At 37.3% G+C, this 27,779-nt stretch overlaps 1 protein-coding gene across 3 annotated transcripts in view; it reads left to right on the top strand.

The window, feature by feature from the left end:
• The window catches only part of LOC114046851 (CDK5 regulatory subunit-associated protein 2-like), a 144,203-nt gene that overhangs the window by 20,743 nt on the left and 95,681 nt on the right, over positions 1-27,779 (top strand). For all 3 annotated transcript variants that reach the window (XM_027867409.1, XM_027867408.1, XM_027867410.1), the window contains exons 4-11: positions 7,866-7,976; positions 15,984-16,060; positions 17,602-17,725; positions 19,188-19,342; positions 21,685-21,847; positions 22,903-22,956; positions 24,402-24,521; positions 25,178-25,270. In XM_027867409.1, the coding sequence (XP_027723210.1) occupies positions 7,866-7,976; positions 15,984-16,060; positions 17,602-17,725; positions 19,188-19,342; positions 21,685-21,847; positions 22,903-22,956; positions 24,402-24,521; positions 25,178-25,270 (897 nt within the window). The remainder of the gene's footprint in view (positions 1-7,865; positions 7,977-15,983; positions 16,061-17,601; positions 17,726-19,187; positions 19,343-21,684; positions 21,848-22,902; positions 22,957-24,401; positions 24,522-25,177; positions 25,271-27,779) is intronic.

The following is a 27,779-nucleotide window of genomic DNA, read 5'->3' as shown; positions in this document are numbered from 1 at the left end:
TTTTTTTCTCCCTCCTCCCTCCCCTCCTACCCCCAAGACGTCAAGTAATTTGATGTAGGATATACCTGTACAATCATATTAAACATATTTCTACATTAGTCATGTCATGAAAGAAGAATCAGAACAAAAAGAACAAACCAAGACAAAGAAAACAACAAACAAAAAGAAAGGTGAAAATAATATGCCTCGATCTGCATTCAGACTCCATAGTTCTTTCTCTGGATGTGGATAGCATTTTTCATCATGAGTCTTTTGGAGTTGTCTTGGGATCATTGTACTGCCGAGAAGAGCCAAGTCTATCAAAGTTGATCATCCAAGCAGGGATTCTTTACCTTTCTTGGTGTCTGCCCTTTGATAGGCAGCTGAGGCCTACAGACTCAGATTAATATTTTTAAATACACAAAATTCATAGAAAGGAAAACTAATTATATTGAAACAGTTAAAAATTTTTTTAAAAGTTCATGGACCTTGGATTAAGAACCCCTAGTTAAATTATGGGTAGAGATTCATCAGGTTAATAGAGGGAAGGAAAACATTAAGGGACCTAGGGAAACAGCCTAACAAAGTAAGGAAGTAACTGTTATATGAGTCCAGGAAGCAAGAGGTGCCCTTTGCATAGAGTTGTCTGGAGTCTAGAGTGCATGGAGGAGAGCAAAATATGATAAGATTCTGAAGTTTGAGTCATGCTGTATTATCGAAAGCCTTATAAAACAGACAAAAGAACTGAAATTTTATTTGGGAGAGAGTAGGGAGCTACCAGAACATTTCTAAACAGAAAAATGACAAGATCAAATTTATATTTATTTTGAAGGACAGATTGAAGGGTAGAGAGAATGGAGGCAGGAAGACCTGTTAGGGGGCTATTGTAATAGTCCAGGTGGGTCGTATTGAAAGCCAGTATCAACTGTTAATAGGATTACAGAAGAACGGATGGAGATAAAATTGTTTGAGTTAGCAGAAAGATTGGTTTAACACAGCTTTTGGCCATGTGAGGTATATGGTAGAGAATGGCCATGGAATAGTTAGGCCCGTGATTAATTTCCTTATTGTTTGTCATGGAGGTAGAGTGTTTTTTCTAACCTTGGTAAATATTTACCTACTTTAATTTTCTGATGTTCTTCATTCTAGGTGGTTGACAAAAAAAATGAGCACTCATCCAAGGTGACATGAATTTGAAAACTTTAGCTGTGGCATTATCTTACTTTTCTGTGTTAAATTCCTAAGTATAATGTAGTTTGCATGTTTTTGTGTGTGTGTGTCTGTGGAAAGCAGTATGTTATAGTGGAAAGAGCACTATACTGGGGGTCTGGAGCCCAGAATTTGATCCCATTAACTAGTTCTGTGACTGTGTGTGTGTGTGTGTGTGTGTGTGTGTGTGTGTGTGTGTGTGTAATGATTTCAGCTCTGTTTTCTCATCTGTAAAATAGGGGTGATAATTCTTGAACTCCCTAGCTCACAGGAGTCTTGTGAGAAAAGTGTTTTGTAAACTGTAAAGAGATGTAGAAATGTGAGCTATTGTCATTTTTACTGGTGGTGGAGGTACTCTTACTGATGAGATATTTTCAGTTTTGTCAAAGTGTTTTGAGCACAAACAACCTTTCTTTTTACAGAAATGGTGACAGTTGTCTTTAGGGAACTTGACTGTCAGTGTATGGAGAAAAGCTAGCACCTATTTTTCTGAGTATTCACTGTGGTTTCATTTGAACGACTTGCAAAAAGAATGAGAATGTATTTGTTTTTTGGTGTCCTACTTTATAGTGGTGACCAACCTAAATCTCTTTTAGCTTGAGGCCATAAACTGAAGGCCCCCTGACTACTTTAGCTCAAATAGGACAAAGTCTTTGAAGTGTTGCTAAGAATTTTAACTCACCACACAAAACAACAGGCATTCTAAAGCAAACCTACATAAATATTTTATAGGTAGCTGAGTAATGTTTCTCTTTACAGCATGCATCTGGCTAGGAACATGTTTTTATTTCGATAAATGTTTCATGCTCTGTCTCCTTAAAACATTTAAAAGGAGGTTCTTAATGAAGCCAACAAACATTTCCTTTACTATTCTTGTTACCCAGAAAATTGAAACAGCAAGTGTTAAAGGGAGGGCAAAATGCTGAGAGTTTGAAAAATACATTTAATGTGCTATATGTTTACTGGTTTCTTCATAGTGACTAAGGGGAGTTGAATCATAAATTCATAGACTTATATAATGTTATAGCCAGAAGAGACTTTGAGATCATGTAGTCTAATTTCTCATTTTACAGATGAAGAAACTGAGGTCCAAAGTTATAAATAGCTGGCTAGTCAGTGGTAGAGAACCCAATCACCTTGACTCTGCCGCTGCTCTTTCTTTACATACCCCACTGAATTCTTTGGTCAGTTTGAAATGGAATTGAAATTGGTTAGAGCCGTGTACAAGTGGGAAACCAGTAAAAGAAAAGGAAGGGAAAGATAATCAATAAGCCAGCCATTTGAGGTGGCCCAGAGAGCTATATAAACCTATATATTCTGGGTACCATTTGAATAATAATAGGGTCCTGATCTTGGAGGACTTTTTTGTTGTACAAAAAAAGTTACAAAAGTACAAGAAGTCAGCTTTTAGCATATTAACTGACATCCCTGCCACTGGAGGGGCATATTCCTTCTGTTTGGCAAGATCATCTTGTAGGAAAAACAAACTAGATATTTTCAATTTAGTGTAAATATTGTGCCAAGAATTAAGTCAATGTAAGTGAGTAGTCCCAGAGAGATCAAATGTTTCCCCACATGTTTTCTAGCTTTTTAGCTGAGGCTTTTTTGATGTCTTAATCCACTTTCCCAGCCACCACATTCTTCCCCCTGAGGTCTTTTTACTGTCTCTGTTTCTTCTTACCTATCATTAAGTTACAGAGAAAAGATGATGTTTTAACTTTCAGTCATAGTTGGGGCATCTGTCTGGACAAATATATGTTCCTCACTTGAATAGGCTTCAAATTTAAACCTATTAGTTTTATTTTTTTCCCCTTCATATCATTTTATAGCAGAACTTGCAGCCCTTCATTATTAGAAGGATTCCCACCAACATACTTGGAAGTATTTGACCTTGGAGAACTTATCTTAGCCCTGGTATTAATTGCCTAGGTGACTCTAGGCAAGAAATTACCCTGTTATGGGCCATAGTTTTCTTCTCAGTAAAATGAGAGAGGTTCGTTGGACTAATCTGGTCCCCAAGATCCTTTCCTAATAGAATCTTTTGCGAGTCTGTTTTCTTAGCATTGACTCTTAGTAGTTTGAGAACCAGTTATTAGTGATTTATTTTAGTGATATAATAATATATTAGTATTATATAATGAGTAAGGTAAGAAGTTGAGAGAGGAGAGTTTAAATTTTCCTTTGTTGGGTGGCTCTCATAAAATGGGGCTTTTTGATTTTGTTCATTAGTGTTGTTCTAGCTCATTAATGTTTAGTTGACAGAACAAGAGGTGAAATTGAGAATGATGTACAAGTTATAAAGCTATAAACACTTAAAAAAAGAATATAGGAACACCTCTCAGTCAGCCAGCATTTATTAAGTGCTTACTATGTTTCAGGCTCTGTGCTTCCTTTTTAGCTTTAATTTCACAATCCTATGGGCTGGGTGTTTATTTTAAAAATTCTTTTATTATAAACTTATTCACCATCAGAGAGCCCCTAAAACATTCAAATAAAGTACAAAAAAGATTGTATGTAATACCAAACTTCTGATTATTTATAATTTTTTAAAAAATATATAACTTTAATAGAAATATCTTATTTGCTTCCTTCTCTTTAAGAATTTTTTTTTTTTTTTTGGCTAGGCATTGGGGTTAAGTGACTTGCTCAGGGTCGCACAGCTAGTAAGTGTCAAGTGTCTGAGGCTGTATTTGAACTCAGGTCTTCCTGACTCCAGGGCTGGTGCTCTATCCACTGTGCCACCTAACTGCCCCCAAGAACTCTCTTTTCTGTGTATTTCTTTCAAGTTTTGTTTCTACTGTATATTATATTGATTTTCTTTTTTCCCCTATGTATAGCTTCCATTATTTTTTTGTAGATTTTTTTAGGTGAGATGAGGAATTTGACCTGTAATTTTATTAAGGTAGGCAACCCCCTCAGAGGGAGGAGGTACCTCCTCTACCAGTGCAGATAGGCAACTGTTTTTTAATTTATAGGCTTAGAGTTGTTTGGAGGAAACTGAGAGGTTAAAAAATTTGAGGGTCATATGGGCAGTATGTATCAAAGACCAGAATGTGAATGTAGGTCTGGCTGGCTCTCTGTCCAATCAATACACCCTCTTTTGTGTATTGGATACACAATCCCCTCTCTTTTAGCAGTGGTTTGGCTATGTGGGGTGAGGGCGAATGAGGAGTCAAGGATAAAACCAAGGTTGAGAACCTGAGTGACTGGGAGGATATTGGTATCTTTAGCAGAAATCCATAAGCTCAGAATAGGGGAAAGATTGAGAGGAATGAATTCTATTTTGGACATGTTGAATTTGAGATGTCTATAGGACATCTAGTTTGAGATGTTTTAAATAGGCAGTTGGTTAATTGGAACTGGAGCTTCGAAGAGGGACTAAGGTGATTTATTTCGATCTGGAAATCATCAGCATAGAACTGATTGTTGAACCCATGGGAGCTGATGAGATCACAAAAGAGATAGTAAAGAGCAGGGAATCTTAACCTTTTTTTGTGTAGTCTGATGAAGCCTATAGACAGACCCCCTCTCAGAGTGGTATTTTTAAATGAATAAAATACAATATATAGAAATATAAAGGAAGCTATTAATATTAAAATAGTTATTTTTTAAAAAAATAGTTCATGGACCCCAAGAATCCCTTGTATAAAGGGAAAAGAGAAGAGGGCTCTGGATAGCTTTTTGGAGAAACCCGTGGTTAGAGGGCTTGGCCAGGATGAAAAACCGGCAGACAAGATTTAAGAGTGGTCCGGTCATTAGTAGAACCCAGAGAAAGCAGTGTCAGGAAAAAATAGAGGAAAGAGTAGCCTGGAGAAGAGGATGATTGATAGTGTCAAAGGCTACAGAGAGATCAGGAAGGATGCAGTTTGAGAAAAGGCCATTGGATTTGGCAATTAAATACTTATACGTAACTTAAGGGTAAGAGTTTCACTTGAATTGTGAAGTTGGAAGCCAGATTGCAAAGGGTTTAGAATTGAGTGAGAAGAGAAGTGAAGAGACACTTGGTGTAGTTAGTTTTCTCGAATTTAGCCAGGACAATAGCTCGCCTGGAATTTTCAGATAAAGGGAAGCTTTGTTAAGGATGGGGACATGGGGGGCATGTTTGTAGGCATTAGGGAAGCAGCCCAGTATATAGAGACTGAGGATTAGGATGAGATAAGATGAGAGATAGGATGTTAGAGGGGGCTGTCTGCTGGAGAAGATGAGATGGAACGGTATCAGCTACATTTAAAGGGGTTTGTCTTGTCAAGGAGGAGGACTGTCTCTTCATATGATTTGGGGGAAGGAGGAAATAGTAGAGGAAGAGCTCCGAGTGAGGGCATGGGGAAGAGGGGAGAAGATGGAGCCCTCAATAAATAGCCTTAATTTTTTGGGGGGGGAAGTACGAAGCAAGGTCCTTAGCTGAGAAAGTGAAGGGAGAGGGTGCCATAGGAAGTTTGAGGAGGCATGAAAAGGTTGGTAGTTGTTTGCTGTGATGAGTGGGATAGTGAATTGTTTATGGAGGTGTAACAGGAATGTCTTGCTGCAGTGAGGGTCTAGTTAAGATTTCTTAATATAAATTTGTAGTGGATCCATTCAGCTTAGTTTTGTGATTTTTCTTGAGGTCTGTTTAGAAGTACATGAATAGTGGTAGACAGTAAGTAGGAGTAATCCAAGGGGTTGGGATTTGACAGAGCATGATAGATAAAGGATCCTATTGTAAAGACTAATGTAGAGTTGAACTGGTTCAAAAAATGGTCAAGATAGGGAAGGGAGAAGAGTATACCCTGGGAAAGAAATGTGGGGTAGAGTGATGGGAGGTCATCCTGAGGTTGAAGAACAGGGTTAGGGATTGTAAGGCAGAGGGTAAGAGTATGATCATAGAAAGGAATTTTGGAGTTCTTGAGCACAGAAGTGGGACACTTATGGGTAATTGTAAAGCAAGGGCAAGACTATGTCTGGGTGTGGTTCAGGGTGAGATGGAGTGGAGGAGTAGGTCATGGAAATTGAGTAGAATGAGGATCTGGGAGGGAGGAGGGGGAGGGGTGGGGGGGGGTGGAGATTCTGATCACCTAGTTACCTCTTTTTTCCTTTATTTGTGTTAAAATCATTTCATAGTTGTCTTCCTATAAAGCTGGTTTGTGTCTTGATAAGTTAAAGCTCTAGTATTTGAAATAATCTGTCATTATTGTAAATGTGGATTGGAAGTTAAGTTTAAAAAACTTATCCATTTATTTATTTTTGCAACCATTTTATTTTATTATATCTCCCCTTCCCACTCCCCACTGAACAATAAAACAAAACAAAACAAAACTCTCATAACAAACATGCATAGTCCAGCAAAACAAATTCCCACATTGGTCATATCCAAAAATGCTTGTCTCATTTTGTGTTTTAGGTCAGTTACCTTGCTGGCAGGGAGGGTAGGTGGTGTAATTCATCTTCAGTCCTTTAGACTCATGGCTTATGATTGTATTAATCAGAGTTCTCAAGTCTTTCAAAGTTGTTTTTCTCTATGATGTTATTCTTTAAATTTGTCTCCTAGTCTTGCTTTACTGTTTCAGATCATAGAGATCTTCCCAGTTTCCTTTTAAACTATCCATTTTGTCATTTTTATGCACAGTAATATTCCATTATATTCATATACCATGATTTGTTTAGCCATGCCTCAGTAGGTGGGCATTCTATTAGTTTCCAATTTTTGGCTATTACAAAAAGAGCTGCTCTATTTTTGTACACATTCATATCTTACATGTTACCTAATTGGCTCAAAGGGAATGCAAGGTTTATTAAATTGTCAAACATAATTTCAGATTGCTTTTCAGAATGGCTGGACCAGTTCACTGCTCCTCTAGCAGTGCATTATATGTCTGTTTTCTTATAATCCTTCTGATATTTGTAATTTTCTTCCTTTTTCTATTTTTGCCAGCATGATGGTTGTGAATCGGAAACTAAGAGTTGCTTTAATTTGCATTTCTCTGAGTATTAGTGATTTGGAACATTTTTTCATATTGCTATTGATAGCTTGGGTTTGTTCCTTTGAAAATTGCTTGTTTGTATCCTTTTACCATTTATCTATTGGGGAATGACTTCGTCTTATAAATTTGAATCAATCCTTTGTGTGTCTTGGATATGAGATCTTTATAAGAGAAATTTACTGCAAAGATATTTTTCAGTTTGTGTAAAATTTTTTCAATTTTATATTATCAGGATTTTCCATTTTATTTTATGTGGTCTTCTGTTTAGTCACAAATTCGAACTCTCCTATCCATTTATCTAAAAGGTAATTGCATCTTTTTTCCTTTAATTTGCTTGTGATGTCACCTCTAAATCTGTTTTGTATCCATTTGAAGTTTATTGTGTTATGCAGATGAGATGTTGGTTTATAACCAATTTCCACCAAACTGCTTTCCATAAAACTATTTTTGCAATATTGCAACACAAGACATTTCTATTAGTAAAACTTGATTCACAGAAAATGTACTCCTAATCTCTTCAGCTGGAGTGAATGAAACAGTAATAAGCTAGTCTTAGTAGTAAGCTTTGAACTGATTAGGTACCTTTTAAGCTGGATCTAATCATTTAACTATCTAAAGAATTCCTGCAGTCATCAGGACCTCCCCCTTCTCTCCCTCTTGGTATAAATACCCTGCCTTGATTTACCTACCCAAGAAAAAACATTTAAATTTCTGTTGCAGCAAATCACTGACTTGAAGAAAGAAAATTTCAACTTGAAACTTCGCATCTATTTCCTTGAGGAACGGATACAGCAGAAATTTGACAGCCCCAATGAAGATGTCTATAAAATTGTAAGCATTTGAAATAGAGAATTCTCATCTGTTTTTTCTCATAGTTAATTTAACCAGACGTTTCTGCTTGATTAATATTTGTTCCCTGAATTAGTATGATTCATACAGTGATTCTCATTTTATTTTAATTGATTATGGGCAGTTAGAAGAGATTAGCATGACCCTAATATTAAATAGCCATATGGAAGATTAATTTTAATTTAAGGAAGGCTTTTTGTGCAGAGTAAAATAAAACAAAGACTGGTAAGTTATAGAAGTGCCTTCTGATCCTCATTCCTTATCTAGTATGTCTTTCTCTAATTATTGTCTACATTTTTTTGAGGCTTCCTGCAGAAGCCTGAAGTTAAGATTGTGGCAGTGGCAGTTTTTCCATTATGCAACACTTCTTTATTCCTTGTGTACTTATAACTGTCATAGAAATTGGCTCTTGTCTGAAAGTTTGACCCTGAGGTCTCTAACTGAGAACAAACTTCTGTTATAGGATCTGAAAAAAGAAAAAAAAAAGCTCTTGGCTCTCTTGAAAAGAAACAAGTACAAACAGTATTTCAGGGTACATTTCTTTGTCTTTTTCTAGCATAGTTAGCCTTATGTCTGGGAATTATTCCGTCTTTTCACTGTAGAACTTAGTATCAGTAGACGTTTTTGAAGGAGGAAAAAAATCCCTATTGAGTTTTAGCTAATCAATTATAAATTCAGAGAACTTACTCTGGTTCTGGTCCCCCCCCTTTTTTTTTTAAAGAATGAAGAAAGCCCCTTTGTTTTTGACAGCCTTTCTACCCCTTATTATGGAGTTAGTAAGATAATGACTTTGCTTCTGTCTGGTAACTTTGTTAATACATTATAACTTAACCCCATTGTCATGGGCATTAACAGTTATTTAGGGCAATGTTATTTAGGGGTATCCCCAAATGTTTAAATGACTGTCTCCTGTAACATTTTGTCTAATACCCTGTTTTTGTGAAATAATAATAAATCAGATTTTTGTGGTGGGTTAAGTTTACATGGCAATTTTTTCACAAGAGCTCTGTGAAGTAGGGAGTGCAAGTACTATCTTACTGACATAAATGAGTGAAAAAGAATTTGTTAAATGCTTACTGTGTACTAAGTATTATGCAATGTGTTGGGGATATAAATATAAAAATACCCATATAAACCTACAGGGCCTTCCCCCAAGGAACTTACATTCTAATAAGGGAAGACAACATATATGAAGGGAGTGGTGGCCAGCGATGAGTGTTTTGGAAGGGAGAGTCTACAGGCATAGTCAGTGGAGCCATATTGATTGACATGTCTTTCAGGAATGGTAATTTTGATTTGATTATTATTCTCTGAACTAGATGTGGAAAGGGGTGAGGGTAGGTAAGCTGTGACTTAGGATGAAGCTGGCCAGAGAAACACATGCTGTGGGATGTGTCTGGGTTTTGTAAGTTATAGGTAACTTTGGTTAATCTGGAGCTTTGGACTCAGTATAGGTGTGGTGGGTCTGGGTTGATCTAATTATGGGGTCTTCTTATTATTCTGAAACTCCTGGCCCCAGGGTGGGAACTGGAGAGCCTGAATTGGTGACGAGTAATGGCATGAAGGTGGATGGAGAGCAGCTAGCTCAGAGAGGTTATGACTTTACAAATATCATAGAGTTAACATGTATCAGTGCCAGTACTTGAACCATTCTTTGAATTAAAGACCAGCTCTTTCCACTATACATTTAAAGCAGGTTAGGGTTGTGATAAAATTGATATTTGAAGGAAAATAATAATTTTAATAAATATAGAATAAAATGTCTGTTATTTGACATTGTTGAACTGTACATATTCTTAGTCAGTCATTAAACATTTATTAAGAACTTATTATGTAGGGGCAGCTAGGTGGCACAGTGGATAGAGCACTGGCCCTGGATTCAGGAGGACCTGAGTTCAAATCCAGCCTCAGACACATAACACTTACTAGCTATGTGACCCTGGGCAAGTCGCTTAACCCCATGACCTAGCCAAACAAAAAACAAAACTTATGTGCTAGGTATCTCTGAGGATACAAAGAAAGGCAAAAGACAGTTGATGCTGTCAAGGTGGAAGAGACAACGTGGAAACAACTATGTACAAACAAGATCTATACAATAAAATTTGGAGATGATCAATATAAGGAAGGCACTAGAATTAAGGGGAATTGGGAAAGATTTCCTACAGAAGGTGGGATCTTAACTGAGACTTAAAGAAAGTCAGGAGGTGAAGATGCATTTCAGGCATGAGAGACAGCTAATAAAAATGCCTGGAGTCAGGAGACAGAGCATCTTTGAGCCAAGAACACGAAGGAGTCCAATGTCACCAGGTCAGAATATATGTGGTGGGGTGTGGGATCTAAGAAGCCCATCCATTGGTGGTGGTGGCTCAGGTTGTGCAGGGCTTTGAATGCCAAGAAGAAGATTTTATATTAGATCCTGGAGTTGATAGGAGCCACCAGAGTTTATTAAGAGAGGTGGGGCATGCCGGACTGGGTGACATAGACCTGCACTTGAAGAAGATTGCTTTGACAGCTGAGTGAGGGACAGACAAGAATGTGCAGAGACGTGTGGCAGGGAGAGCAACCAGCAGGCTTTTGTGATAATCTAGGAGTGAGGTGATGAGGGCCTGTGGCAGTATTGAAGGACAGGAGGAGGCATATGCAAGGGATATTATGAAGGTAAAATTGATAGCTATGTCTTGTCAAGAGTTTGGATATGGAGAATGAGAGAGTGAGAGATTGGGGATGACAGGTTTTGAGCCTGGGCGACTGGAAATGTGGTAGCTTTGGCAGAAATACAAGTTGGGGAGAGAAGGTTTAGGGGTGGGGGAAATAACAAGTTTATCTAGATTTTGCACGTTCTATTTCTGTGTTAAGTTAGAGCAGTGGTTCAGTGTGATCTAGGTCCCTGAGACCCTTTCAGAGAGTCCATGAGATAAAAACAATTTCCATAATAATAGGTTTTAATTTCTAATGTTTTGTTGTTCAGTTGTTTCAGTCATGTCTGACTTTTTGTGACCCCATTTGGGATTTTCTTGGCAAAGATACTGGAAGTCATTTGCCATTTCCTTCTCCAGCTCATTTTACAAATGAGGAGCTGAGGCAAACAAGGTAAAGTAACTTGCCCAGGGTCACATAGCAAATAAGTGTCTGAGGCCAGATTTGAATTCAGGAAGATGAGTCTTCCTGACTTTAGGCCCAGCACTCTATCCGTTGCCCCACCTAGCTACCCCAATTTCTAATATGGTAAATATCAATAGATAAAACCTACATAAGCAAAAGCTCTCAGGGGAAGGGGGGGCGGGGGAGAGGGTTCCAGTACCAAAAACTTGCAGAATGGGTGAATTATAGCATCGGAAAGCAAAATACCTGCCATTATTATGTGAAAAAGTCTTCCTATTTTATCTTCCTGGCTTTTCCTGAGTTATGATTTAATATTATGCTTTCTGTCTTTTTTAGAGGGTCAATACAAGAATCCAATCTAAACAGCGTTTCTGTGATTCTGTAAAACTTTGTTGAAGATATTGACCACCATGTTCCTTAGTATTTTCTGTGCAAGGACTACATGATAAATTCTTTTGAGTTAGGGTCCTGAGGAGAACAGGGACCTGCCCGTGAGGGCAGGGATCATGTTGTATCTTTCCCAGGACCTAGGACAGTAGTTTTGTACCTAGTTTTTACACAGATCACACCTTAACCAGTATTTGAAAAGTTAAAACATCAAACTGGGGCCTATATTATATTATCCCTATGTGTCTTATTTTTCACTGTGTTTTAATATAAGTTCCCTCAAATCCTCATGAGGGGTATTCAAGATCTAAATTGTAAGCAATTAGGGCTGAATTAACCCAAAATTTTAAAACTGGAAGTGACCTTAGACATTATTCAGTCCAGTCCCCTCATTTTACAGATGAAGAAACTGAGACCCAGAGATGGGAAGTAACCTATCCAGTGTCCCAGTTTAGTGGTGTAACTGAGACCATGAAAAAGCTGTGTAGATTCTTTTTTTTTTTTCCAGTTAGGCAATGGGGTTAAGTGACTTGCCCAGGGTCACACAGCTAGTAAGTGTTAATGTGTCTGAGGCCAGATTTCGACTCAGGTCCTCCTGAGTCCAGGGCTGGTGCTCTATCTACTGCGCCCACTTAGCTGCCCCTGTGCACATTCTTAATGCAGTATTCTGGTCATACTACAGTCAATGATTCCTAACTGCTAGAGAATCATAGCATTGTAGATTCTGCTTCTTGGGTTGTGTCTTACATCACCTGTGTGGTTCTCTCTAAAACTTTGTTTATGAAATTGGGTGTTACTTAACAGTGGCATTGGTTCAGTTTTATATAACTTTACGTAGTTCTCTGAAAAAAAGGGTTGAATTTCTTCATTTGTTGGTATGAACTTATTTTCACCATTTCAAGTTGTAGCTATTTTTAGGTCATACCTTGGAAGTAAGTTCTGTTCCAATACTAAGAGTTGCATGTTCCTAAAAGCTTAAATTTCAGATCACATCTACAAGGTCAGGAATTTATTTCTTCTGACCTCTTGAGCAGTTTGAAAAGATGTAGGCTCATAAGAACAAAGACTATATAGAGTGAGATAACAAATGTTAAGTGCTTTGCAAACTTTAAAGCTAGCTATTGTTATTATGATATTATAATATAGAACTGGAAGAGGCCTTAGGTAGGTCATGTGGTCCAATCCCTTCATTTTATAGTTTAGGAAGCTGAGGCCCAGAGAAGTTATCTGACTTCCCCGGCCTTAGGAATTGTGAAAAATCAAATTTGCATTCCAGTCCTCTGACTTCCGAACCATGCTTCTCATGGGGACACTGTGGCATCGTAGGAAAGTTCTGGAAGTTAGAACACCATGGTTCTAGTCCTAACCATTGTGGGACCTTGGGCAAGGCATTTAACTTTTAGATTTCTGATCTTTAAAATGAAGGGGGTCAGATTAGGTAGTTTCAAGTTCCTCTTCAACTTGAGTGTTTAATGTTCTAATATTATACATTTTAGGGTCCCTCCTCAATGTAATAGCCTTTATTCTGTGATCCCTTTGTGCTACAGTATTCCATTTCCCAAGACTTGGTCATTGCCTTGGACGTTGTGTTGGACTTAAATCCTTTCACAAAGGAGCTTTTGTCTTTGACTCCAAGGACAGTGAAGACACAAAACTTGTCATGTTCAGCACCATGTCAGCTATTGCTCTTCCAGTCATACTATCATTGATCTCTATCACTTTCAGTCCATATCATCTTCTGCAGTGTCTCGAGGTTTGCTTTTGGGCCTAATAGGATTTATTTTGCTCTTAAATCAACTCTTGTCTTCTATATCAAGGCAACTTTGGAAATTTTGCAGGTCAAGGTTGCCTTTTCCTATGCTTTTATCTCAGTCTGAAGCACTTTCTAGGCCATCTCTCATTTGTACTTGTAGCTCATTTTACAGGTAGAGAAAATGGAAATGCTGAAGGGTGATGTAACTTACCTATTGTCTTCTGTGAAATCAGTGGCAGGTCCAAGCATCACGAGTGCAAATTTCTTGTTTTTCCAAAATGTGCTCTGTCCAGTCGATAACACCAACAATAACAACCTACTTTTACCTCTAGCTTTATAGTTTGCAAAGGAGTTTTCTCATGAAAGCTCTGTGAGGTAGGTGCTACAAATAGGAGTATTTTCCTTTTAGCACTTGGAAAATTAACTTAGATCCATTAGCTAAACTTGCCTAAGTCACGAGACTGGTAAGTGACTGAGCCAGGCCCTTGAGCACAGATTTGGGGGTGGAGGGAAAGAACACTTAATTTTGGAGTCAAAGGATTTGGGTTTGACTTCCAGTTCTGTTGCTTCTTGTTTGACTTGTCATTTTACTCCCCTCTCTGGCCCTCAGTTTCCTGGTAAAATAAGGGAATTGGACTAAAGGATTCCTTCCTTCCTCCCTCCCTCCCTTCCTTCCCATATTTCCTAATTACATGTAAATGTTTTTTAAACATTCATTTAAAAAAAGTTTTGAGTTCCAAATTCTCTTCCTCCTGCCTGCCCCTCCCTCATACCTTGAGAAGGCCTTAATTGTACATTACTACATATGAAGTCATGCAAAACGTATTTCTGTGTTAGCCATTTTAAAAAAGAAAATGTACACACAAAAACAAGAAAAATAAAGTAAAAAAAAAGTATGCTTTAATCTGCACTCAGAGATTATCAATTCTCTCTTTGGATAGCATTTTGCATCATGAGTCTTTTGGAATTGTCTTGGCTCATTGGACAAGATGATTTCTAAGGTTCCTTCCAACTCCAAATCTAATGTTTCTCTGATTCCAGATCAATGTTCTTTCCACTGCACAATACAGATATCCATGTTTCTTGTAGTGTCATGCTATATTGGGAAAAAAAAAAAGAACTTTCAGATGCCCTTAAAGAGACTGTATTCCCCAAAAGTAAATGGCAACCAATATGCATATGTTAAGGGATATTCTTGAATTGTTCAAGATTTTCTTGAGTATTTCATTGCAGGCAGCTGCTTAAGACTTCTGGCACAAGACAAGAGGGAAGGAAGAACAAGCATTTATAAAGTGCCTGCTATGTAGCAGCCACTTTGCTGAGTGCTTTACAAATATTATCTCACTTGATCCTTGCAATAACCCTGAGAGGTAGGAAGAGAGAAAGAGGTTTAGGGAGATGGGAGGATGGTTGATAATTGTTTGAGGAATAAAAACCCCACAGGTGGAAGAGAGAGGGTAAGAAGAGGGTTCTGATGGAGAGAACAGAGAAAAAGCCCTTGAAACAAGGTGGCATGAAGTGGCAATCTTGTGAAAATTCTCTTTAGTAATTTTATATCATCAAAATTACCAAATAGAATTTTGACAAGATTACATAGTTGAATTGGGAGTTATAGAGGTCTTTCAGGTCAGGGTTTGCTGATTAATCTATTAACCATGTTGTAATGTGAATGGAGCAAAACGGTCATCTTTTTCCTAACAAGTCAAACCACTTTTTGGTGGGGGGGAGCTTACTAGAAGTGGATAAGGTTTAAATTTTTTTTCTTTTCATTAAAAAAGTGTCCGCTATTCAGAGGAATTTTGCTATATGATAGTTACATAGAGTCTTAGAGTTGGAAGGAGACTTAATGGTCATCTAGTCCATTCCCTCCTTGAAATATGCTTCTCCTCTAGCAGCATCCTTGCCAAGTGACCACCTAGTTTATGCTTTTCTTGGTAAGGATCCCACTATCTCAAGAAACCATTTTGTTAAGCCATCATTTTTAGTGCTACAGGTGTTATACCTAAGGCTATATATATTATCAGTAGGGTACATTGCCATATTTTCTATTTACCCAGCTCATTAAAATTTCCAGATATTCCTGTATTAATCTCATTTGCTGAGAGTTGTAGGTCTCATGCCACATTTGAATCAGGACATTTTGATTTACTAACGAGCACGGAAAACTGGGTAGAGAGCTTGTGTTCGTTGCTGATGGATCATATCACACCATTGTATCTTCTTATGTTTTCGTTCTGTAATGTGATTTGTTAAAAGTAGTAGATTAGAGTTCGCTATTTTTCTCCCCTCCTCCTGAATTTTTTCTTAAAGCTTAAACACATTCCCACGGCTGTGACAACCATATGCAGGATTGTAAACAACCAGAAGTAATTGCTTCAGAATGGTAAAAACAAACTGCAGAATTGCCCATAAATTTGGTTGGCAAAGGGCAAAAAATTTTTAAATCAACTTCACTTGAATGACATTTATATGGTGATGTTTAAATGCCTTGGTTTTTTAGAAGCTTGGAAAATTTACATGATTATTCTGAGACATGAGAAATTCCAATCTTTCTTTTTTCTTGATAGAATCTTTAATAAATTCCCTTTCTAGTGTGCCCTAAGGCTAATGAGGTTTTGAGTATACCTTCTGCCTACCATAAGCAATGCATAGTGAATATGTACTTGAAACATTGCTTGGTGGATGGCTTTTGTGTACTTTCTTGTATTTTTACAACATACCCTTTCTCTTTCATATTTGACTTCAAGAATATTGAGCTGAAGGTGGAGTTGGAAAGCCTGAAACGTGAACTGCTAGAGAGGGAGCATCTCCTCATCAAAGCCTCGTAAGTGCTGCCTCTTATATAAAACTTTGTAACCTTTTCAGTGATTTTGGCAATGAAGTTTTGGCCAAGTAGATGAATAAAACTCTTGTTTTGATAAATTTTTTTTATGTAGCATATTAGCCACTGTGTGGTCAACCAAGCTTGTGTATATGAAAAGACATCATTTGCCTTTGACATGCAATCCTCTCTGGTTTAAAATGTGGTGATTAATGGTGGAAAGCCTCCTTTAACAGAAGAGGCTAGAAGTTCTGAGAGAGTACTCTGCAGTGTCAAAAGCTGGCCCTGGGCTTTGATCTAGACTGGAACCAACTCCTCTTTGCTTTTGGAGGCGTCCTCCTTCAATGCCCAGGGTCCTAGTTTCCCCATTTTTGAAGTGAGGGGATGTATAAGATAGTTGATCTCTAAGGTCCTATATGACCATAAAATCTTGTGCTTCTATAATTTTAAAACTATGAGATCATATCAATTAATCAGTCAATCAGCAAGTATTTATTAAAAATACCTACCATGTGCCAGGTACTACAACTGACTGGTAATGCAAAGATGAATAGGCCCTGCTCTCAAGGAACTTACATGCTGCGGGGTTCAGGAAGACAATCATAAAGAGGAAGACAGTGGTAAAGAAATAAAAGTATTTATAGACGAAATGAAGGTATTCCTGCATTGGGTGCAGTTGGGATTAGATAACAATAGCTCAATTAGTTAGTACTTTAAAGTTTACAAAGAATCAGACATCCCTATTATGTTGGTGAACAAATATTTTTATTCTCATTTTATAGATGAGGAAACTAAGGGACTGGGTGGAATCAATTGATTATAGTCACATGGCTAGTAATGACAGCCATGAGTAGTACTCATTTTCCTGATTTCCTGATTCCTAAGGTTGTATACTTCTGTGTGTTTAAGATTATGTTTTTTGAAGATTCAGGCATTAGGGCATAGGAAACCAGGCATCACAAAAAAATTCAGATACATTTCTTTTATTATTATGTTTGCCATAAAACTAAGTTTTGGAGGGGGAGGAATTTTTAAGGAATGTTTAGAATATATTTCTCATGTATTCCTAATCAGTATCATTTTCTTAAAAAGAAATAAGGATTTGGGTTTGGAATCACAGCAGCATGGTTTTGGTGCATAAGTCTGATTTACCATTAACCAAGCAGAGAACACATTCCTAGTGTTCTAGAAGTAATAACTTTGGCATTTTGTGTTTTGAATGACACATAGCTATGGGGTGTGTAGGCAGAGACTGATTTTGTTTTGCTTGCACAATCTCCTATCTCAAACAGATCGATTGTGCTGTGTTTAAAATTCTTTTCCTCTGAGTTGGCACAATATGCTGCATTAAGCCTCCCTTAATTTCTCCAGATTTATTTTTATTGGTTTTGGCTCAGTCACCCTCTCTTCCAGTTACAAAGGAAACTGTATGTGTTACGTTGGAAAGGTAGTTGTCAATACCTCATGTCTTCAGTCTGCTTGTTCATGGTCAGAATTAGACCCACCTTCTCCTCAATGTTTATGCTTTCCCTACATCTCTGCAGCAAAGCAGTTGAAAGCCTGGCCGAAGGGGGTGGCTCAGAAATTCAGCGTGTGAAAGAAGATGCTCGAAAAAAGATGCAGCAAGTTGAAGACCATCTAACAAGGAAAATCTTCCATTTAGAAGAGGCAAGTGTAAACCCTGGAGGAATAATGCTGCTTTCCTAGAGCCTTTGAGGAGGGGGAAGAGGCTAGGATTATTCTGTAACTTTTGCTTAGATGCTCGTTTTTAGGCAATGGCTGGGACTTGAAGATGATCTGTAATGAGTTTCCTCATCTATGGGCTAGATTATTTCTAAAGGTTTCTTCCATCCGCAAATTCAGTTTCTGCTATTTGATAGAAAATTATTATATCACAGACTTTTAAATATTTATTCCATTTTAAATAAAATCTTACGCTATCAAATTCTTGAAGTCATTTGTTTTTCCTATTGTTTACACTGCCAGAACAAATGTCCCTTTTTAAGTGTGTGAGAAGACAGTACAGGTAGTGATAATGGTTTATTTACAATTATAATACATGTTCACATATGTCATCTCATTTGATCATTGAAATAATCTGCTTAGCTAGGGACAGCAAATGTTATTAAGACTATTTAATAAGAAACTGAGGCCCAGAGGGCAGAAGTGACTTGCTCAGGGTTATACAACTGGTAGGTGGCAAGAGCCTTGATTTACACACAAGTCCTCTGATTTTGGGTCTTGGATATTTTCCACACGGCTTCTTAACATTATAATCCAGTTAAAATACTGGGCTTGTACTGGAATGGGAGGAGGTAGTCCTTCCTTTTACTCAGAGTTAACAGTATAGTTCTCAGTATAGATTTAAAAATGCTTTACATAAGCACCATCATCTTTGCGATCATGAGGCAAAACCGTATTTTGGCAGACGGTAATGTGATGTACTATAGAGAATAATACCACATCTTTCATTGTTGTATATATAGAAATAGCAAAGAACATTGCGTAAAACTTTGTATAATCAGCTCTGAGATCCAATTCACTTCCAAGTCATTTTGATTAACACTGGTATGTATTCCTGTATTATAGACTTAGGCTTAGAGTTTTTTCCTTTGGTGATACAAATAAATTCCCTATTGGCTTACTTGAGCTTTCAAGGGGAGTGTGTTGCATTTATCACCACCTCAATCACTACAGAGATTTAGAAAATGTGGGTTCAGATTTTCTAGTTCCTAGTTACTATGAGGGGGTGAAATTTGTAGGTGAATTACTGTATGGTTCTTGTTTGGAATTTATTTATAAATATGCATTATTGTAGGGAGCATTTCATTGTCATTGAAATTGTAAATATTGATTTGATTTAGAAAAAAATTAGAAAAAGAGCTCTTTGTAAGTTAATTAAGTCTTTTCCTTTGGAAACGCTTATAACTCTTCAGTATATAAGAGGTAATGGAAAAAAATGGTTGGCAAATGTATTTATTACCAATTTTCACCATGTATATAGTACAATTCAGGGAAGGAGAACTGCTGGAGAAGAAGTCATAAATATTTATATTTTAATCCAATTTCCTTTCAAAATGTTCCCGATTGTATTGAAAAATCACATTGGATGCATTTAATTTAACTCTAGGATGTCAAAGCAGCCCAAGCAGAAGTGGAAAAAGCCTTTGCAATGGCAGAGAAGGAAAAGGTTCTCAGAATGAGTTTGGAAGAAAAACTTTCATCTCTGAAGATAGCACAGCAGGGAGAACTGGAGGAGGCCCTAGATGAGGAAGAAAAAGACAGGTCTGACCTTTATCACTCTGATATAGTGACATTTCATTTATCCAGCATCAGTAGGGAAGGAGGCATCATACACTAATGATTTTCCCTGATAACTGATGCTTTCCAGTGCCAAAACTTTGTTATTTGTAACTGCTTTAGTTGGAAAGCTTTTGGAAACAGATGCCATTTCCCTGGAGCATTCTTAAAGTACAGTGAACATCCTTTACCTTTTATGGAGTCCTTACTCCTTCCAGGAATTGCATGGGGCTGTAATTCTCTGATGCCTTGGGGGTTAGCAAGCTGCCAAAGCAGTTCTAATAAAGCTTTGGCACTGGAAACTATGGTTATCTTGGAAATTCATTTACGTATAATACCTCTTTCATTAAAATCTGCCTTTATGCTAGATGTTCTCATATTGCTGTGCTTGGGGAGTTCTTGTCTGCTTTTTGTAGTATATCTATCTTTTCTGTTGCTAACATCTGTCATTTCTTTTTGACTTAAGTATATTCGCTTTTAGCAGCACTCACCTCCCTTTTAATTGCCGTTCCTAATCTGTGGGTTAGGAGACTGTGTAACCAAGCTTATTCAAAATGTGTTGTATTTTAGCCTAATAGGCTCTGAATGCCTTGTGGGCCTGAGGATTTTGTGTGTGAGCTGTGCTACATGGACTTTGTGATATCTGTATTAATTTCTCTCTCTCTTTTTTTTTTTGTTTCTGGGTTATTAACTGTTTTCTAGATATTTGGAATTGTGGTTGCTGAATATTAAAAGTAATTGTTTACTATTAAGTAAAAACTTCAGAAGCTTGGCTACTCTCATTTTTATCTGGGGGGTGGCTGTTGCTTCCTTCCAGTTTCTTTATATCCCTGCTGGTAAGGTGAGCAGTTCCAGCTTTCCTATGGCTAGAATATAATAATAATTTTGGGCATTTATCTAGAGAGCTTTATATTTAGAAAGTACTTTGCACATATCGGCTCATTTTATTCCCGTGACATCCCTGTGAACTAAGTTGTATGAGTATTTTCCCCACTTTACAGATGAAAAAACTGAGGGTCAGGGTGGTCGAAGGACCTTCTTCAAGGTCACCCTGTTAGAATATGGCAGAAGTAGGACTTGAGTCCAGTTCTTCTGACTCCTTTCCCATTATATTTTCCTAGCTTTCTGTGGTGACATTGTGTGACTAAGGAACAGCCAAATGTTGAACCAGAGGCAGGATGTTCCAGTTTTGAACATCGTGCCCATCCCTGTTCGAACATGCTTGTTCTGCATTTTTTTGAGGTTTATTTTAACTGCTTAATGTGGTGGCTTTCTTTTGTTCCACTTAAGAAATTCCATGTATGTATAGGGAAGTTAATCTTATGATTACTCTGGAAATGGAACCCTTTTGTGGAGCCTCTCCAGGTGCTTGTGGTGCCTGGCTTGTAGTCTCTTCTTATTTGCGAATGCAGATAATGGGCCCAAAATGGGGGAATTGTCCTTAATGAGACAATGAGATCCTTGAGCATAATAGTTTGGGGATCTCAATAATAAGGCCAGCAGAGTGCTTCAACTTTGTTTTATTAGGAGTGCGTGATTGAGGTGTCAGAGCTATAACTTTTTGCATGCAGAGTAGTCCAAGACTGCATGTACTATCCTGTAAACAAGAAATAGTTGCGTTGTAACCTTTGTAACCTTGAGTAAATCACTTCACCTCTGGGGGTTTCTTCATCTGCACAATATTGGGATTGGACTTCAGTCCAATATTACCTAAAGTCTTTAGTGACTCAGGCATCCTGTGTTCTAGAGGTCCCTTCCAGCTCTAATATTTTATGTTCTGAAATTCTGTGTGGTATTTATGAGAAAAGCAATATGCCACAGTGGTGGAGAGCTTGCCTCTAAGCCAGGAAGGCCTGAGTTTAAGTCCTATCACTGACAAACACTGGTCATGTGACCCAGGGCAAGTCACTGAACCTCTCGGTTCTCCAGACAGCTTTCTTAAGTTGTCAAGAAGATGCTGATCTGTATTGGCAGAAGGAGTTTTCTCACCTTGGTGTTGCCCATAGTAGTGAAATCTGAGGTCTAGTCTTTGTCCTTTTCTAGTACGAACATTATGGTAAAGAATGAGTGTCCTTTCTTTGCTGTTTAAAGATACAGTGTCATGGTTAACATAGGCTTTTGTGCCATCCTCTTTCCTCAGTGTATTTGTCCTAAATGGAGCATATTCTGGTCACTGACCTTGTTACTGTAGAGAGTGATTCCTTTTATTCTGGTGTATAGGGATTGTCCACTTGGAAGATGTCTGGCACTGTTTATTTCTTAGTTACTTTTGTCCCACTGGGCTGAGTATAATATAAAATTAATATTTACATCTTGTTCTGTTTTAGACTGATAGAGGACTTGAGGCTGACTTTGAAGAAAAAAGATGCTTTAATTCAGGAACTTGAAGAGGCAAAATCTCAAATGGGATCTCCTGATGAGAACTTGTCATCTGGAAAACTCAGAGAACTTACTGCTGCTTTCAGGGAAGAAAAGGAATTAGAGATAGAGGTGAGGCAGTGGTCCACAAATGGAAACTTTAGTTAATATTAGTAGTTCTTCTATGGAGGGTGCTTGTACATTTCCCATATTTTGTGTGTACATACATAAACATATACAGTATCTAACTACTCACAGCTACCTGTCAGTTGAAGGGTAATTGAAATGACTGCTGTCATGGCATTCTGGGAATTGTTAAAAATAATATGTATTTGTATTACGTGTCTGTGAGAACAGGCAGCCTTAATATTAGTTGTTGAATTACATATTATTAATGAATTAACATGGAGGAGTTTTTCCAGTTTTCTCTCCTCCCTCTATGCTCTGATTTCCTACGATAAAAATGTGGTCTATTGTTCTTGACTATTCCAAAATTACAGTTAGAAGCATATAGCCTTTATCTGAAGCTTTAGAAGCATTCGTGCAAAAACAGATCATAAAAAAGAGTGACTTGGACAGTTCAAGTGTTAGCTGTGACCTTCCATTCTTGTACAATGGAGGCTCTTCATACAAACTGCAGTATATTAGATGACATTTAAAGTTGATTGGCTATCTGTAATATTTATTTAGATTCTCTGTTTCTATATTAAGAAAGATCATTGACCTAACTAACAGTTGTACATTTTTAGCATTATAGATTAGGTTTAGTCTGGAATTTTAATGGTTTAGAATATTGTTCCCATGATTAGTTACTTTTATTTTTTCTCTGAACTCACTTGCATTTCTCACAATCTTTCTTCTTTTTATTTATTTATTATTTATCTTCTGTCTTTTATTTATTCAACCCCTGTGGGACTGAATAAGCCACGATCAATGATTACTTCATGTCATGCTTGGCTCTTTGTGTCAGCTCACTTTTCCCCTGCTTTATTTTTAAGCTTTGTTAATTTGACTAGGGGGACTGGGTGAGAGAAACACACTTTTGTTTTAATGAGTCAAAATGAAACGTTGTAAATTCAGTATATGAAGCTTTGTTCTAATTGATTATGATATTTAATGAGAGGACTTCTGGGGAAATATTTTTAGTGCATTTTTCTTTGGAGTTAACATTTATTTTGTTTTGTTAGGCTATTCAAATGGAACTTAGAAATGAGAGAAATTGCTTTGAAAAGAGAATTCTGGTATGTTTAAATTATATTTTAATTAATCTAAGATTTATAAACTTGTTAGTGCCTTATTTCTCATTCTAAACATAAATGACTGAGTTCAAATTTGACCAAACCTATTGTACTTTGCCATAGCCAGACTATATCTGGAGTGTTGTAGTTGTTTTTAGGTACTGTGTTTTAAAAGAGATATTGACAAGCTGGGGTGTATCTAGCTAGGATTGTGGTGAGGGGATATGAAATCATGTCATGAGGATTGCCTGAAGAAAATGAAGATGTTTTGTTAAAAGAAGACTGAGGTTGCGGATGGAAAAGAGGGAAAGAGAGACTTATTATGTGCCTAATTTGTGCCAGGCAAAGCTTTGCAAATATTATCTCATTTGGTTCTCACAACAGCCCTGTGAGATTAAGTGACTCACATAGACAGTATCTGAGACCATATTTGGATTCAGATCAGGCCTAAGCACTCTGTGCCGTGTAGCCACCTTGATGATATGTTGTCCGTGAATATAATAAGGAAGATCATGGGATCATAGATTTAGAGTTGAAAGAGACCTTGGAATTAATCAGTAAACAAACATTAATTAGCACCTATGTGCTAGGCATTATGCTGTGCACTGGCAGTCATTGGAGATCAGTGGGCCAGTCCCCTCATTTTAGAAATAAGGAAACTTGAGGTCCAGAGAAATTTAGCAAACTTGCCCAAGGTCAGACAAGTAGTAGGGAACCCATATTTGAACCTACATCCGTGCCTCCAAATCTAATACTCTTTATACTATACCCATAGACTTACATTCCATGACTCCAGAGGGAAGAATCAGGCAGACAGAAGAGGTGGAAGGAGGGACAGGGAGGTAAATTTGAATTTATTATAAGAACTTCTTAAAAGTTTGAGCTGCTCAGTAGTGTGATGTGATGTCTGAGAGGCTGATTTTTCACATTGGAGGTATTCAAGTGGAAGCTTGGATGACCACTTTGTAGGCGTGTTGTGGAGGGGATTCATATTTCAGAGAGGAGTTTTGCTGGATGCACTTGCTCCAAGATCCCTTCCAGCTCAAGAGTTTAGCATCCTGTGAAATCAAATCCTTTGGGAATTTCTGTGGCATTCCAGGATTCAATTGGCAGTTTGTGTTTTTCAGTACTATTTGGTATGCTCTCCACTGCTTGGATGTGACATATGCCAATTCAAGAAGGCGTTGGTGTTCTTCCTATGGGGATGACTACTTTTGTAGCAGGTCTCCTTTCCTTTCGCTGTGTCCTCTTGCTGTGAGATCTAGTGTTGTAACTTTGGAGCTGGTTCCTTTATGTTTATTTTCACGTGGAATTAAATACAGTTTGAAATGAATAAAATAGCATTTAAATAAATAAATAAAACAGTATTTAAATATATGTTTAAAGATGTATAACAATGCATTACAGTTAGGACTGGTCTACTTAGTGAATCCTTTTATCTAATTTAGTCTTTTCAGGAGGACATAAAAGAAAAAGAAAAAGAAATTGCTCTTGAAAGGAAAAATGGTTTGAAGAGGGATAAAACAATTCAGGGTCTAACTGTGGCCTTAAAAACAAAAGATAAAGAGGTATGTCTCTCTACTTTAATTTAGATTTATTCAGTATAGATACTATTAGTTAAAATGATTGCTTTTAGCCTATTTCTTCTTGAATTTTCGGCCCTATATAAAAAATGCATGACAGAACTCTTAAAGTGTTGAGCGACATGGGAACTTTTGTCCGTGGGTAGCTTCTATACAAGTAGGTGACTGGTTAAGCCATCAGGGGTTTGACATAAAGGAATTAGCATGTGGGCTAGGCCATATCTGTGTGATACTCATTTTGGTGTGCTTGAAAACAGAAATTAATTTTTTTTACTGGAGGATATTTCACTACCTCTGGGGTTTAGGATGGTGTATTGCTGCTGTCATTTTCTCTTCCCGTTATATGGGGCTTGATCTACGGATTGTCTTTTTCATTCAAATCATTGACTACTCTTTGTGTAGCTTCCCTTATAAAGGATCTATGTTGTAGACAGGGAAATTTTTAAGTTTCTTTAAAGAAATACAACTTATTATTTACCACTAAGTGTCATATTTTGGGGGTGTAACGGCCAACTTGGCTTACATAGAATAACATCTAATATAATCACAGAAGACTATTTAGGGAAGAATTTGTTGTAGGTAGAATATAATTGGATTCTTGCTCTGTTTTTTTTTTTTTCCTGTGTCTTGTTTTCTGAAAGACTGAAAAACTTACATCCAGAATTGAAGAGTTGACTACTTCCTTGGCTAAAGCAAGAGAAGCTACCCACAGTGCCCAGATAGAGAAAATCAAGGTAAGCTGCTGAAGAAAGCTCTGTCACTGGTTAGGTTATATTGATTTTCAATTTATACACAGAGGCAGGCAATATTTTGTAGCACAGAGTTGTCAAACCTGCTCCCTGAGGAGCTCACAGCACCCCCCCATGCTGCCGGAACCAGATTAAAATGTAATTGGGAAATATTTAACAAAATTAAAATACAATAAACTATAGATAACATTACATTTTATAAGTCACTGTGTGGCCCACAGGGATCCTTGTGTACAGATTTCTGGCCCATGTTTCTGTTTGGGTTTGACCGCATTGTACTTGGAGCCAGTGGGGATGATCATATTTATATCACTTCTCAAGAGTAATGAGACTCAAATTCAAATGAGAGAATGTATGTAAAACATTTTGCAAATTGTAAAGTTCTTTTATTAATTAAAACTATTTATGGTATAGTGGAAAGAGCCCTGGATTTGCTGTCAGAAGGCCTGGGTTTGAATTCTAGCTGTGCTGCTTATGTAACCTTAGCCAGTTTACTGTAAAAGGAAGAAGTCAGACTAGAAGATAGCTAAGGTGATTTCTAGTTTGAAATCCTTTGATCCTTTGATTATTAATATCTTACATAGTATATCATTGTTGACATCCATGCTTGCTCATATTCCTTGGTACCACTGTCAGACAGACAGAAATTCTAGGTAACTTGGACCAGGCTAGTTCACACAAATATAGTATATTCTGTGTTCTTACCATCACTGAGACCAACTCAGTAGAGAAAATGATTTCAGATATATATGAATACTTTTTAAAGCATTTGTATATTCCGAAAAGCAAATGAGGTACAGTCATCGTAAAGTTAACAAAGTTGACTCTCTTCTGTATTTTTTTTTTTTTGGAAACAAACTCCTTAAAAAGAGCTGTTTGAAGTGTTTCACAGACAGATTAATAATTGGCACAATACATTTCACATAAGTTGCTTTTGTTTTACTGATAGTCACCTCTAGTTTAGGCCATTATTGCCTCTAATCTAGATTATTGGCAGCCTCCTCATTGGTCTCCACCCTATCCCCTCCCCTTCCTCTCCCATCCCTGCAGTCTCTCTTCTATACAATATATCCTTCACACAGCCACCAATTGATATTCCTGAAGAACAGATCTGATCCTTCCCTTCCCCCTTAAACAGTCTTTTATACCTCCCTGTTACCTCCACGATAAAGTATAAACTGCTCAACCTTGTATTTAAAGCTCTCTGCAACTGAATCCCACCTACCTTTCCTAATTTTGTATGTCTGTTCTTTGTGTCTTATTGATTCCAGTCACACTGGCCTGCTAGCTATTACCCTTAGACCAGGGGGTGGGGAACCTGTGGCCTTGAGGCCACTGAATTGATCACAGAATGAATCCCCGTAATAAAAGTATTTGTTCTGTAAAACTTGGACTCAGTCAAAAGGCTGCACTCAAGGACCTCGAAGGCCACATGTGGCTTCCAGGTCACAAGTTCCCCACTCCTGCCTTAGACTATATTCTATGTCTTGCCCCACTCTGCTTTGACAAATGGTTCTCCATGTCTAGGATGTATTCCCTACATTCCTTCAGAGTCCATCTTAGGTGCCACCTTCTGTAGGAGATCTTTCCTCATCCTCTTAAGTTAAGAGCCCTCTCTCTTTTGAAATTACTTCATGTTTACCAACTTGTCAAGAGATTTTTTTTTTAAATTTAAAAAAAAATTTTTTTCCCCCAACTTGTCTACTTGTATATTCCCCTGTCTCCTGGAATGTAAATTCCTTGAGGGCAAAGATGATTTTATTTTTTGGCTTTTTATCTTCACCATCCAGGACTGTGCCTGTATAGACACAGACACCTGTACATGTACACATCCATATACGCCTACAAATCTGTATGTAGATATGTCTATGTGCATGTTTACAGGTATTGTCTGTATGAAATGTGAGTGCATAGTGCCTTGAACTGAGGAGAGACTCAATACCCAATATAACCAGCAGATGGCTGAGGAGCTCCACTGTAGTTCATGATTGAGGATTAAGTTCAAAAAAAGAGGAAATATAATAAATCTCAGAGTGAATTTCATGACAAAAATCAACCTAAAGTCTTGCTATTATAAAACAAATGATGAAATTAATAAACCTTTGTGACAAATCTCAATTAGCATTCCCATTTACAGTCTTTTCCTTCTTCTACAACCCAATTTAAAAAGGAAAAAAAACAGCCACAAGAATACCTTATCCCTTTCAGTAATATCTTTAACAAGTTGATTATTTGATTTTCTATGCAAGGTGAAATATACCGCTTCAGCCTTAAACATGCTACGTTTTGTCCGGAAAAAGTAAAATTCAAATATCAAGTGTAATCTAAGCTTTCTGATCAATCTGTTTAAAAAAAAAAAAAAAAAAAGAAAAACAAGTCAGAGAATCCACAGGTAAAATGGATTTATACTTCCAAAGCCCTATGACCTTGACCTATTACTTTTACCATGAACCAAATTTGGAATCTGGATTTAATTTTTTCCTCTTAGTATACA

The sequence above is a fragment of the Vombatus ursinus genome, unplaced genomic scaffold (assembly GCF_900497805.2).
Source record: "Vombatus ursinus unplaced genomic scaffold, bare-nosed wombat genome assembly UNPS02014786.1, whole genome shotgun sequence".
Taxonomy (NCBI): Eukaryota; Metazoa; Chordata; class Mammalia; order Diprotodontia; family Vombatidae; genus Vombatus; species Vombatus ursinus.
This window is presented reverse-complemented; position numbering and strand designations above follow the sequence as displayed.